At 42.4% G+C, this 14,813-nt stretch overlaps 1 protein-coding gene across 11 annotated transcripts in view; it reads right to left on the bottom strand.

Annotated features, from left to right (window-relative positions):
- The window catches only part of ap3b2 (adaptor related protein complex 3 subunit beta 2), a 107,335-nt gene that overhangs the window by 40,679 nt on the left and 51,843 nt on the right, over positions 1 to 14,813 (bottom strand). For all 11 annotated transcript variants that reach the window (XM_014124029.3, XM_082957143.1, XM_014124030.3 and 8 more), the window contains exons 2-13: positions 10,590 to 10,665; positions 4,490 to 4,564; positions 3,907 to 4,002; positions 2,920 to 3,080; positions 2,748 to 2,814; positions 2,290 to 2,472; positions 1,936 to 2,145; positions 1,728 to 1,825; positions 719 to 773; positions 486 to 557; positions 318 to 380; positions 12 to 144 (exon numbers count right to left, since the gene is read on the bottom strand). In XM_014124029.3, coding sequence (XP_013979504.1) covers positions 12 to 144; positions 318 to 380; positions 486 to 557; positions 719 to 773; positions 1,728 to 1,825; positions 1,936 to 2,145; positions 2,290 to 2,472; positions 2,748 to 2,814; positions 2,920 to 3,080; positions 3,907 to 4,002; positions 4,490 to 4,564; positions 10,590 to 10,665 — 1,289 coding nt within the window. The remainder of the gene's footprint in view (positions 1 to 11; positions 145 to 317; positions 381 to 485; positions 558 to 718; positions 774 to 1,727; positions 1,826 to 1,935; positions 2,146 to 2,289; positions 2,473 to 2,747; positions 2,815 to 2,919; positions 3,081 to 3,906; positions 4,003 to 4,489; positions 4,565 to 10,589; positions 10,666 to 14,813) is intronic.

Below are 14,813 nucleotides of genomic sequence, written 5' to 3'. Positions count from 1 at the left end.
GGTCTACTCACCATCGCGGTTGGAGAGCAGCTGCACCAGGCCGTTGAGACAGGTGTCCCTCACCTCCCCAATGTTGGTGGCACAGCGGCCGATGGCCTGGATGGTGGCTGCCACAAAGTCCTTATCATTGCTTTTAATGTACGTCTGCCAGAGAGAAAACATGGAATGAAGTTAACCCACTGTAGGCAGGCCTGTACTGTACCTCCATGTACCCCTAGTGACAAATGTATCCAAATACACAGGAAAGCAAAACAAATTATCATCCTTATCACGAATGGCAGTCAAGCTAACCAGAAGTATTATCCATTTTACTATACCTGAAATTCTCTCAGGATGGTGGATATGTTTGTCTCGTTGGCCAAATTGGTCAAAACCTCCAGCTGTCAAAACAATCAAGACTATAATTAAAGTTCTGAAATTTCAACGTGTTGCAGCATACTGTAACATGAAAGGAAGGCATGTCAATGTGAGAAGTGTTTGGTCACCTTGAGGACTTTAATCTGGGTTGGGTCTGTGGAGCGGATGTAGAAACTCTTCAGATAGGGCTCAAACATCCCCTGGGAAACACAGAGACAAATAACATGTATAATTTTAGATCGTGCTGCAGACCCCATGCAGTACCTCCTCAGTTCCAAACAATCAGTCCCTAAACAATTTTGAATCCATTTGACCATTCAATACAGCCCCCTTTGGAGATATTGTTGGAGTTATGACTCACCCTTCTCTTGATGGACATCGTTGCCACATTCTGAAGGACGACATATTGCACTTCACTACATGGGGATAGAGAGGGGGTGGGGGGGGAGAGTGAGAGAGAACAATAATATAATTAATTACATGCAGCTGCCTCTCCCCACACACACACACACACCACACACACACACACACACACACACACAGAGGTGTAGCTGTTGTCACGTCACATGGTGACAATACTGAAATCATCCCTAGGCAGATGGATGTAGCCTGTTCTCTGAGCAATTTCATGGTGACATTTCCTCGTTGCTGACTGATGACCTCATCACTGTGCACGCAGCTCCACAACACCATAAATAAACTAAAGAGCAGGTGCTAGACGGCCAGGATGAGACACAGCAATTTCCTTGCTTTTTGTGACATTGTTTACTGTTTGTGCCTGTTCTTATCTATGGTCCCATTCATGTGGACTCTAGATTAGAGTTATATTAATAATATTCAAACACATTCAAACAATATAAAAAGTCTGATTTACCGGTGTAGGATCTTAATTTGATCACCCTGTTGTGTGATATTTTCCTGCGCTGCAGGAAATACAAACTTGTAGTGTATTCAAGGTTTAAAAAGGCTTCTAAAGTTAGTAATTTCCTCTAAAATGTCAGACTTGATTTGCTCTAATGAAAAATGTATCAACCCCTACAAAAATGTCCATTAATTATTATCCACATAATAATTCCCATTTAATGTTGTTGCAGGATTATTTTGTTGCTGTGAGAAACTGGTCAAATTAAAACCCTACATATGTAAATGAATGACACTAATATAACCATAGAAGTTATGACAATGTAGTAGATAAGAGAATTCTCTAACAAATTTAGAACAGGGTGTTGAGTTTCTCTAATGGAAAGAGAGCACTGTCTCACGTCATATAGCATGACGACTCTGTACCGAGTATAGATAGTTAATGGCAACACGTCGGTTACAATGACTCCATCTCTGGGAAGACAATGGGAAAGACAGGTGACACTGACCTGTGACTCCTCATGAGGCGCACCAGAGCCTTGGCAATGACGCCTACCTCCGCTTTGGGTGCCAGGTGGAAATATAGCTGAGCCACAGCCATCACCACCTAGAGAGAAGAGAGAAGGAAGAAGAGAGAAATAATAATTAGAATAGTAGTAGTAGTAGTAGTGGTAGTAGTAGAAGTCGTAGCAGTAGTAATAGTTGTATTATACTCACTGCTGCATTTCGACTCTGCAGTAGGGGCTTGGTATTCCTCAGCAGTAGCCGGTGGTCTGGGTCCATGACATAAGGCTTCCTCTTGACAACGGCAGTTGCCTCAGTCTTCTTCTTCTCCTTCTCCTCTTTGTCTTCCTCATCATCGGTGTCATCATCATTATCAGAGCCATAGAAGGCCTTCTCTCCACCACCCTCCTCCAACAGGGATTCCTATAGAGAGAGGGAGGGATGAGTGAAGTAACACAGACACACACCACACACACGCACGCGTGCACCCACACACAAACTATACACCCACACACAAACAAACACACAACCATGAAGACACAGTATGTGGGGACCTGCTGTACTCACGTTCATGTTGGGGTTGAGGAACTGCGTCCGGGCGTAGCGAGTGAGCATGTTGATGATGACCACCTGACCCCACTCCTCCACGTCGATCAGCAGGTTACACAGCTTACGGTAGTTCTTATGGATCAGGTCTATGCGCTCAGGACACACCTCCTCAAAGGCCATGACAACACTACCTGCCACTAGCTTCAAGCACAGTCAAAGGGAGAGAAATTACGTAAGTCCTGTAGATACCATAAGCTCCAAAAATTGCCATATGTTGACTTTGGCAGAGACATGAAAATTGGCACATAAGTATCATTTTCACACTTAACACAACCTGATATGGTACCATTCACGCAAGCCTGTAATTCCACCAATAGTCCAAAGCAGAATATGGGTTTACCTGAGCTTAAGTTTTCAGTTATAGTTTCCCTTGTAAAGGGCATACAGAGTTGGCTAACGGGAAATATTTAACCTACTGTGGTTTTATCAGCCAGGAGCTTCTCAATGACCTCAATCAGACAGTCCTTCTGCTCTGGGTCCAAGCTGAGAGGAGACAAGAGACATGTGTCAGGAAGACAAGGATTCTATCTCTCTCTTTCTGTCTATATCTCTTTCTCTCTCGTACAGACACCCCCCCCCATGTTATACCTGTAGAGTTTGGGGATGGCGTGAGCGGCCGTCTTCCTCACATAGGGGGACATGTCAGAGGCAGCCTCTTTGATGGCCAGCATCATGATAGGGACAATAATGGTGACTCTGATGCTGGAGAGCACACGCAGAGCACTGGCCCGGATCAACTGGTTAGGGTCCTAGAAAGAGACAGAGAGAGTCAGAGACACAGAGACACACAGAGAGAGAGAGAGAGAGAAAGATTTAAGAGACATGTTAAGAGATCATTGAATGACAGGACATTTCTTATTAACTCAATTACTTCCTTTATTATACATATGGACATTCTTTACTGCTGGGAGGCTCTGTAGGTCCAGCGTGAATTCAGTGAAGTGTCAAAAACACCATGACCATCGATCATGGAGAAACCTACTGATATGCTACATGTATCAAGCTTCCAACTTTTTGGACCTAGTTGGACCTAGCAGCAGCCTTACGTGTGGCAGCGAGGATAGAGTGACAAAAAAACGAGAACTCTAATCTCAGAATTAACTATCGATTGGCTATTAATCTGTGAGAGAGAAAGAGTGGAAGGGAAAGATAAAAGAGGCAACACTGTAAATGGAAAGGAGAGAGAGAGAGGAGAGACCTAGCTATTTTTTATTAACCTCCTCTAGTATTTCCTCTCAGCTTCAGTAGGAGAGCAGGTGAAACAGATGGTTGTTGTAAAATGGCTGGAGAGAAATCCCCTGCTCCTGCTGTGTATGTGTCTGTGTGTGAAGAAATAAATAATGACCTTACGACTTTGATAATAGAACTATCTTTGTCTTGTCATAACAACACCATAGGATCATGTCACGTGTTCCCAACTCAATGGACCCCTTTTACTCCAGATGAGTAGATAGAAGTTGCCTCTGACCACAGGTCTAGGGTCAGATATCAGATATCTTTGTCTCCCTCCAATGGTTAAGGTTAGGATCAGGGGTAGGGCATGCTAGATCTGTGGTTATGGGCAAGGTGACTGACCTTCAGGCCTCTCTGAAAGGTTGAAATGGAGAGCAGAGCCAGATCCTGCTGCTCCTCAGCATAGCGCACCAGGTACACATAGACCAGCTTCTTCACCTGAGATAGTGAAGAGGTCGGGGAAGAGGAGAGAGGGGGGGGGGGGACTTGAGACATGACGGTACAACACACCTTTGGACCTGCCAATTATCAATCTACAATGCTTCTATTCATTGCCATTCATAGGCAGTCTATAAGCGAAACCATCACCTTAATATTTGCCTCGCATCCACACTTTGTTTCACATGAAACAGAGCAATATTCAGTCTGGATGCAAGACAACCTAAACATTGCCAAGCCTTCAACTACTCTTGTGCCTCTATATTGTTTGCTTCATTGTCTGCTTGAGATAGTTTACAAAATGAAAATAACGGGCAATTTCTCCAATGAAGGTATTAACAGTTTGATATATAGGCCTATGCACGGCTCAAAGATCTAAAAAGTAACACTCGGGCCAGCCAATACCCCGCTGAAAAATAAAATGTATATGTGACCTCAACTTCATGCTACAGTATATGTGGGATGGCTGGCTGGCTCCAAGACTTACCTCGATGTTCTTGCAGGCCACATTCTTCACCACTGCTGGAAAGAGGTCCGAGGCATTCTTCCCTCTGGCGATCATCTGGGGATCCCAAACCCAGTACAGAACGGTCACACACTGGACTGCATTGTCAAAACCATCAATTTAGCCGTATGTTATTGGATTAGTGAGAAACTATGAACACTCAAATGCATAGCAGCAGACAGTAGCCTGAATCCCAAATGACAGTGTGGGCTTTAAAGATATTATGTCCATGTGGAATGGAGTCAAACATGATTTCATATGTTTGATATGGTCAAATGTATTCAGTTCTAGACATTACAATGAGCCCGACCTCCTATAGCTTCTCCCACCAGCCTCCACTGTAGTACATATTCTGCTGTTCTATTGCGTAGGCAATGATGTTCGAGAGAAAAAAGACAGTTTGTTTGTTGTTTGCAGTAACTTTGTTGTTGTGATATCCCAAACTGACGTGGCAGTTTCAGCAAATAAGGATTCCAGCTTAAAAGGTAAACCCAGCAATATGACATCATCATACACAGCCACATCCTGCTTGAAACATTAAAATCTTCCAAGATTGTCACCATTGGCTCTTGAGTTGAAGGGGGATAACGGCAAATTCTAGCAAGGTGCAAGGTGGCTAACATTAGCTATCTGGCTAACGTTAGCTAGGCTAGGGGTTAGGGTTAAGTTTGGGAGTTAGGTTAAAGGGTTAAGGTTAGCTAAAAGGGTTAAGGTTAGGTGAAGCACTAAGGTTATGGTTAGGGGAAGGGTTACTTAACATGCTAAGTAGTTGAAAAGTTGCTAATTACCTAAAATGCAACAGTTATCCGTGATGAAATTCAAACTCGGAATGTTTGGTTTGCTAGACGTTCACCCACACCGACCAACCACCCTCCTATCGTTTTTGACTTAAATAATCACCTGTTTTATGTAACCATACCAAACGTAACATATCATACCAAATGCAGTTTCTCGGAATTACATACAGAATAATACGAAATGCTCTGAGACCAGGTCGTCACAGGGTTAATACAGCCCGCCACTCACTGCACTACTAGATAAATCTTCGCAAAACGCAAATCTACGAAAAATATAAACGTTCTGTCACAACAAAAATACTAAATTGGGCAAGTACAATCGATTGTGAGATATGGCATATACATTTTATATGATACATTTGGGTCGCGGGTTCACAATTTGACCTTTTCTGAGATCTCTGCCCATCAAAGAGGAAAAAGCCACCAGTTTATGCAACAACACACGCAGGAGGGGGCTGCTCATAAAACAACACACGCAGGAGGGGGCTGCTCATAAAACACAACACACCGGCAGTTTTCAAAATTGCCAACAATTTGAGGCGTTCCTGCATGTAGGCATTCTTGCATCTGTAGGAAGGCCCCATCCCCCCCTCGAGCATCCCATTGGTTCCTTCATGAACAACCCCCCTCGAGCACCCCATTGGTTCCTACATTAACGTCCCCCCTCAAGCACAACATCTTCATGCTTGTGTGACATTTTGAATGTGGGTCAAAAGGGAAATAAAAGTATTATCTGAGTGTCCTTCACTCACGTCTGCTCTCACCGTCGTTAACAGAACTGCAGGAAAACAGTGCCCGACAGGCAGGGTCAAGAGGACACGGTCTACCGGTTGCCCCGTCTCCAGCTAGTACAGCAGGCGGGAGGCTGGAGCAACACCATGTGCTAGCTAACTAGCAAGTGTAACCGGTGTGAAATGGTTAGCGGGGTGCGCGCTAATAGCGTTTCAATCGGTGACGTCACTCGCTCTGAGACCTTGAAGTAGTTGTTTCCCTTGGTCTGCAAGGGCCGCGGCTTTTGTGGAGCAATAGGTAATGATGCTTCGAGGGTGTCAGTTGTTGATGTGTGCAGAGGGTCCCTGGTTTGAGCCCAGGTTGGGGCGAGGAGAGGCACGGAAGCAAAACTGTTACACTAGTTTGCTAGTCAGCGACACCATGTGCTTGCTTGCTAGTTAGCTAGCAGATTGTGTAACCCCCGCCTGCTTTGTAGCGGAGAAACCGTGCCCGACAGGTTGGGGCGAAGGACACTGTCAACCAATGTTGTCCCCGCCTACTGCTAACTACTCTGGTACACAGCAGGTGCGACACTGTGTGCTGGCGACACAGTATGCTAGCTTACTAGTTAGCTAACTAGCACATGGTGTCGCCCCCACATGTCGTGTACCAGAGTCCTATTTAGGACTAGCTGGCTAAGCTAGCACACAGTGTCCTTCGCTCCCGCCTGCCAAACACCTGCCCTAGCCATCGTTAACATAGCTGCGGGAAAACACTGCCAAACAGGCAGGGGCAAAGGACACCTGTGTGTACTAGTTATAGCTAGCTACCATTGTTGCCCCCGGAATTAGGATTAGGTCAGCTCCTTTCCTCATTGCTTGGCAGAGATCTCAGAAAAGGTCAAATTGTGAACCCGCCAGAGGAGGTTGGTGACACCTTAATTGGGAAGGTTGGGCTAGTGGTAATGGCTGGAGCGGAATAGTGGAATGGAATCAAATACACGGTTTCCATGTGGTTGATCCATTTGCACCGTTCTTGCAATTATTATGAGCCGTTTTCCAATCAGCAGCCTCCTGTGGAACAGATTATTTCACTTATAATTCATTGTATCACAATTCCAGTTGGTCAGAAGTTTACATAGACTAAGTTGACTGTACCTTGAAACAGCTTGGGAAATTCCAGAAAACGATTTCATGACTTTAGAAGCTTCTCATAGGCTAATTGACATCATTTGAGTCAATTGGAGGTGTACCTGTGGATGTATTTAAAGGCCTACCTTCAAACTCAGTGCCTCTTTGCTTGACATCATGGGAAAATCAGAAGAAATCAGCCAAGACCTCAGAAAAAAAATTGAAGACCTCCACAAGACTGGTTCATCCTTGGGAGCAATTTCCAAATGCTTGAAGGTACCACGTTTATCTGTACAATCAATAGCACGCAAGTATAAACACCATGGGACCATGCAGCCGTCATACCGCTCAGGAAGGAGACGCGTTCTGTCTCATAGAGATGAACGTACTTTTGTGCGAAAAGTGCAAATCAATCCCAGAACAACAGCAAAGGACCTTGTGAAGATGCTGGAGGAAACAGGTACAAAAGTATCTATATCCACAGTAAAACAAGTCCTATATCGACATAACCTGAAAGGCTGCTCAGCAAGGAAGAACCCACTGGTCCAAAACCGCCATAAAAAAGCCAGACTACAGTTTGCAACTGCACATGGGGACAAAGATCGTACTTTTTGCAGACATGTCCTCTGATCTGATAAAACAAAAATAGAACTGAAAAAGGCAGAGGCTTGCAAGCCGAAGAATACCATCCCAACCATGAAGCACGGGGGTGGCAGCATCATGTTGTGGGGGTGCTTTGCTGCAGGAGGGATTGGTGCACTTCACAAAATAGACGACATCATGAAGCAGGAAAATGATGTGGATGTATTGAAGCAACATCTCAAGACATCAGTCAGGAAGTTAAAGCTTGGTTGCAAAATGGGTCTTCCATATGGACAATGACCCCAAGCATACTTCCAAAGTTGTGGCAAAATGGCTTAAGGACAACAAAGTCAAGGTATTGGAGTGGCCATCACAAAGCCCTGACCTCAATCCTATAGAAAATTTGTGGGCAGAACTGAAAAAGCGTGTGTGAGCAAGGAGGCCTACAAACCTGACTCAGTTACACCAACTCTGTCAGGAGGAATGGGCCAAAATTCACCCACTGTATTGTGGGAAGCTTGTGGAAGGCTACCCGTAACGTTTGACCCAAGATAAACAATTTAAAGGCAATGCTACCAAATACTAATTCAGTGTATGTAAACTTCTGACCCACTGGGAATGTGATGAAAGAAATAAAAGCTGAAATAAATCATTCTCTCTACTATTATTCTGACATTTCACATTCTTAAAATAAAGTGGTGATCCTAACTGACCTAAGACAGGGAATTGTTACTAGGATTAAACGTCAGGAATTGTGAAAAACTGAGTTTAATGTATTTGGCTAAGGTGTATGTAAACTTCCGACTTCAACTGTATATGCCATATCTCACAAACGATTGGACTTCCCCAATTCAGTATTTTCATTGTGAGAGAACGTTTATATTTTTAATATATTTGCGTTATTCCACAAAGTTCTATCTACCTTTGCAGTGAATGGTGAGGCTGTATAACCCTGTGAAGTAGCTCTCGATCTAGCTCTACCTCGCGCTCCCTAAGTGAAGGAAGTGCGCACTTTGACAGTCAAAGAATGAGTCAGAGATTTCAGATTTGTTATGGTATTTCCACACTATGAGGTTGAAAATGATGATGCCCTTTTAGTGTAAAAAAGAAACACCCAGAATTTCAGCCTGTTCAGGTGGGATGGAGTTTTTGGCCCACAGCATGACATCGCATATTTAATTTGCATATGTATCCTCCTACTTTGAAGGGGTAAGCAGGGTAGGCACTAGAGTCTAGACCTGGGTGTCAAACTAATTTTGCTCTGGGGGCCACATTTGGCCGCACTGACAATTAGTTATGTTTCCAAAGCCATCAACATTTTTGATAAAAATAGTCCTCTATCTATTATTTTGGGAATTTTCTATGCTCACTGGCAGTGAGTGATTATTAGTGAGATGTAAACAGTCAAGAAACTGTATGAATAGAGGTCCATTGTCATTTCTACATAATTTCGATATATTTTTATTTATTTTGAAGTATATTTTCGCCCCCCCCACACATTTTTTAAACTCAAACCACACGAGGGCCGGATTGGACGCCCTCACAGACGGATCCGGCCCGTGGGTCGTATTTTTGACACCCCTGGCCTAGTCGATTATATCCGCCAATCAGGGTTGTGTATATAAAAATAAATATAAGGAGGCTCAGCGAAATGATAAAACCTGTATTTGGAGTTATTTTCATAAAATAAACACACACAGTGTTTTTTTTTAGACATACAGTGATGATATTATTTTTTTTAAAGATAGCATGGCTTTAAAAGATGTTAACCAATTCTCCTATCCTTTTGTCAAAGTAGGCTGAACATGAAACCTTATACTTTGTGTAAAGTACTGGTGGCGGCAACCTACATTCGCAGTCGAACAGACTTATATTTGACCACAAACTTACTCGGCCTAGCTTCATTTTTCCCTCCACCTCTCTAACTATTCTCAGATATAAATTATGCAGTGACGGCTGCTCTGCTTCAGTAGTAAGAAACTGACACCAATAATGAATATTCTCTCGCATTCTCTTACAGCTGTCGTCTTTTATGGGACGTCTGGGATCAGTCTTAGGAATGGCAGATATTCAACTTCAATACCTCAGGCTATTCTTGTTATCAGGAGTATGTCCTCTTCGACTGAAAGCACATTTTCGACAGTAGCAGAGGTGGAAATGATTTATGCGAAAGAGGAAAGAGAAAGTGTACTCCAGAAAATAAACTGTTCTGCCTTTACAATTACATAATTAATGTCATGAATATTTTAAAAGCTACCGTATTCATAATAGATGTCGATTGGAAAATGCAAAGGGTGCCACTGACGTATGTGCTAATTGGGACAGTCAGGAGGGTAACTCACACAAGTTAGAAGACTAAAGCCTACTGATGGTTGTTGAAGCTAGGACTAAGACCCTTTATTAACCACCAGAAGGATATAAGATATAGAAGGATATAGGATAAATGCCATCTATGATTTCCAAAGTAGTGTGGGCTACTGTGTTTACAGAAATCAGAATTACTCAAAGAGTAAGAGCTGAAACTTTACCTCGCACATGGGGTGGAAAATGTCAAAATTACAGCAAAAGCACTGAAAACAGATTTGAAAGTAAGGTTTTTGAGTAATTTCTTATGGTGGACAGAAGGTGTCAAGGTGACAGTGAATCCTCTTAGAAAGTATTGAGTCTGTTTCTCTTTTTACTCCCGTTTGGTTATTTTGAGAGAGAGAGAATATTGAAAGTATTTTCCAAAGATTCCTCATGTGCTTGATTTCTCGCCTCCACCTGAGTAATCAAGGAAAGACTTCTGAGATTCACCCAGTGAGTTTTTTGTTGTTGAAGATGGTGGTGGATGACAGTGGAGATGAAGACAGCAGTACTCACAGCCACAATCCTCTTCATAGCTTCCAGCTTCAGGGAGTCTTTGTTGCTGTCCAGCATCTCTTTCAAGTCATCATGTCTGGGGGAAGAAGAAGGAAGAGTCTTCAATTAGTGAAGTTATCCAGACTAGCCACTTTCTGGTGTAAAGGACATGGGTAATTAGCAACCTTGTCTGAGACCTGAAGACTCACTTTAGCTCCCTGAGCTTATTCCTAAGGCTTTAGCTCAGCAGGTTAAAACAGTTTGTGGAGTGCCGATTACCCCGTTTTCACACCCAGTTGATCACACTAACAGACATCTATGTCTGTGGTTGAGAGCAACTTCTACCTCGAGCATGTAACCATGGCGGCTGATGGGTAACGAGATACTTCTGGGTCCTGTTCAGTAGGCACAAAACCATCTGAATTTTTCAATAAGAAGCACTCATATTTGTTTTCTATTTTAAAATAGATGTCGGAAAAAATAGGATGAGGGACATGTCAAAATCAATTTTTTTTGGCACTTTAGCAAGTCTTTATTCATATCAAAATGTATTGAACTTTCCATGTGGTCTATATTAAAGGCTACAATTCAATATTGATGCAACATTCTTACTTAAAAAAATCAAAGGGATGCAAAATGTACTCTATTCTTGGAACGACCCACGAGACGAGATTTGGAAGGATGGCCACGCGAGACTATATTTGACATGCTACATGAATATTGCAATGTAGGCTTGATCAAATAGAGCTATGAGTCTAGGTTTACAATATTAAACTAACTCTGAAATCTTTCGAACAGCAATCCCAACCTATTTGTGACACCGTACGTTGAGTAGCGAAGCACGTTATTGCAGTGGCTTGACTCAGTCACTCATCATTGCTCTACTCTGTATTGTGGAAGCTTTGTTATTGTTTCAACTGCGGATTGCCCCTTTAAGGCTGTCACGAGAGACTACCTGTTCAGTAAAGCCACAAAGCCAGTCCCAGTGACAGCACAATGGTCACATTTAATCATCCCATGCTATCGAGTCTGAAGATATGAAACAGTATATCAATGACAATTTGGTTAAATGGTTTATTCAGAGTATAGAAAAAAAGCTAGACTATAGATATGAATTATGTGAATTATTCAATTAGAAGTGCAGTGACCATCTCAGTATATATCACAGGCTTGGATGTGAGGGATGAAGCTTTCCAATCTACCTCATTGATACTACAAGTGCCTATTTAACTTCCAGTCTAGAGGTACTGTATACTCAGGAAATAGTTAAGTGATTAGTTTGGGTTGGTCATCATCTCTGATCATTACCAGTGTGCCCCCCCACTTGGGCACTAAGTAACAACTCTATTTAAGTAACTATGCAATTCCAAGTAACAATGCTGTTTAAGGCTAATTGAAACCAGTTGAGACTAAATAGTGTAAGGTAGAGGGGCAATAAAGCAATACATCATAATGCAATAAATCAAAACCATGACTGTCCGTAAGGAAAGCATGGAAGACAGTGGTTTTAACTTTGTTACTAAATGTAATCCTATGGTGAGCTAAATATGGGAGAAACGTGGGAAGAATGCAGAGGGACAACTGAAGACCAAGCAACTCACAGTCGAATTCCCCCTCTACATGGATATATTCACTAACTGTTAAATACTAATCTGAATTAAGCCTGAACAGTGTAAAAATAGGCCTCAACACGATGGCACGTGTCGCAAAAATGCTCCTGCTCCCGTACACACACATGTGCATATGCATACAAAAATAGACACACGCATGCACACACACACACACACACACACACACACACACACACACACACACACACACACACACACACACACACACACACACACACACACACACACACACACACACACAAAAGAGCTTTCCTGGAGCCTGTTATTCACACTTGGCTGGGGAGATGTCCAAACAGGCCCTGAGAGAGACAGTCCAACACCACAGCACAACACTCTATAGTTTATGTGAAAGATAAAACACACACGGTGTTTCTATGGCAACAGTCATTCGCTTCTTTAGCACAGGTGATCAATGGAGTCGTTAGTAAGATCCCCCAGCTAACTAATTTCACATAAGAGATAGGACATTCAGGCAGAGTGTGAATTATACTGTGACATTCAGGGGTGTACATTTTTTTGATGGGATTTCCTATTTGGCGGCGTGCACTTTTTTTTAATGGGCCTAATAGTAAAGACATGTATTTTAACGGTAAACATGCGTTACAATTTAATGTGGCATTAACACAAGCAGTCATGATGTTCTCATCTGATTGTCAAACAATTCTCTTCAAAAAATAGGCTACCAGAGCACATTCGTCCACTCCAAAATAATTATAGCATCCAAACAGCACACTGTGCACCCGCCATTTGATGGGAAAGAGACATCTGTTACAAAACACCAAAAAGTGTAATGACATTCGACGATTGCCATTAGACCTACAGTCTGAATTCATTTGATGCGTCTTGCTGACAAATGTAGCCTTTTTTTGTCAAAAGAAAAGTCGGGACACCTGAAAAGGGGCTGAAATACGGGATTCAAGTACAGCTGTGTCTGTCCCGAGCTCATCCATGCAGAAAAAACTGAGGGCTCAGTTGAAACAATGTTGCAAGTTCGCTAGTGAAAGCTCAACCCACTGGGCACACACTGGTTGAATCAACATTGTTTCCACGTCATTTCAATGAAATTACGTTGAACCAACGTGGAATAGACATTGAATTGATGTCTGTGCCCAGTGGAGAGAAAAAGACAGAGAAAAAAGCAGACAGGAGATGAATGCGATTGAAAGAACCTAAACCAACTGTGTCACTGGTTTAAACCAAGTCAGAGATATGGGGGTGTTCGTTTAATTTGGAATAAGCTTTTATTTTCATATTTGACACTGTAGCATAACAGTACACAATTGCATTTTAAACAACTAGGAGAATGGTTAGAGACTAAAGTTTGACGAAAGTTTGAGTTTTGTTGAATCTCATTCGGTGGCCATGATCCCCTGTAATTCGTGCACTGTGTACAGGTTTGCCACACGGTGAAAGAGTTATAACACTTTACTATCATAATTGATTTGGTATTGACCATGGCCTGTTTAAAAGCCGCCTATATTAATATATTACTGGAAAAAGCGCACGAATGTCTGCTCATTTGCTGATAGTCTCAACAGACACTTTACGGTAACTTACTGGCAGCCAGTTGCCTGTATGTTACCGTTAATGAAGGTGCCGTATGTTACTGTACAGTATTTTACGGTATCCAATACTGTTACTGTAACTGATTTACTGTACCAATAATGCTACTGTAGCCATTTTACGTTAACATATACTCTTACCGTAATCTTTGGTATCGTTGTTTTAAGGTAACTTACAGGCAACTGGAACATCCCTCTCACTAACGGTACAACAAATGTAGCCTCTTACAAGGTATGCCTAAAAACATGTTAATGAGCCAGAAACAACAATATCATGCACCCACTAGTGGTCAAAATGTTTTTGGCGCTCCAAAAATACAGTAGGGTACTGTATTCTGTCGGGTGGAATTACAATACCATTTGAAATACAGCACATTTTTACAGTAATGTACTGTTAAACAAAAGTTAATTTGGAATTGATGGTATCATATACCAGTTATGCCTAAAATCATCCAGAGTGTATTGCGATTTATGTCAATTTACTGTAAATGCTTGTCATTGTTCATTCTATCTGTTTGTAGGCAGTCCCCTGCCTCTGTAATATGTTTGGATGTACTGTACCTTCCTTTCTAACTGAAAGCAATACCTCCTCATTGGAAAGATGGGAGGAGTCCATAACCTGTGGTGCCCCACAAGGTTCAGTGCTAGGATCCATTCACTTAATCTATACATGCTGTACTGTAGCAGTACCTTCTCTATCACACTTACAGTCCTATGTGGTAAAAGCTTACAACGATACACCCATGCATAAAGAAACTTGAATTCTATCCAAAAAGAGGATGATATCACATTGATACATTTATAGTCAGTCCGGGCCAGCCTGGAACGGTTCTGTAAAATTCCTAATATGTAGCTATTTGATCTGTGCCGTCTTAATGTGTTCATGGGCCATTTGGGGAGCAAAGACGCAAAGACCTTGGCTCCATCCCAAATCGCAGCCTATTCCCTATGCACTACATTTGACCAGGGCCCATAGGGCCATAGGACTCACTAAATAGGGGCTATGGTGCCATTTGGGACACATCTCTTCTCTAAATAGCAGCCCCATTTGC

The sequence above is a fragment of the Salmo salar genome, chromosome 10, assembly GCF_965601325.2.
Source record: "Salmo salar chromosome 10, fSalSal1, whole genome shotgun sequence".
NCBI classification, from domain to species: Eukaryota; Metazoa; Chordata; class Actinopteri; order Salmoniformes; family Salmonidae; genus Salmo; species Salmo salar.
The sequence above is the reverse complement of the archived record's forward strand: the minus strand, read 5'-3'. Positions and strand labels throughout refer to the sequence as shown.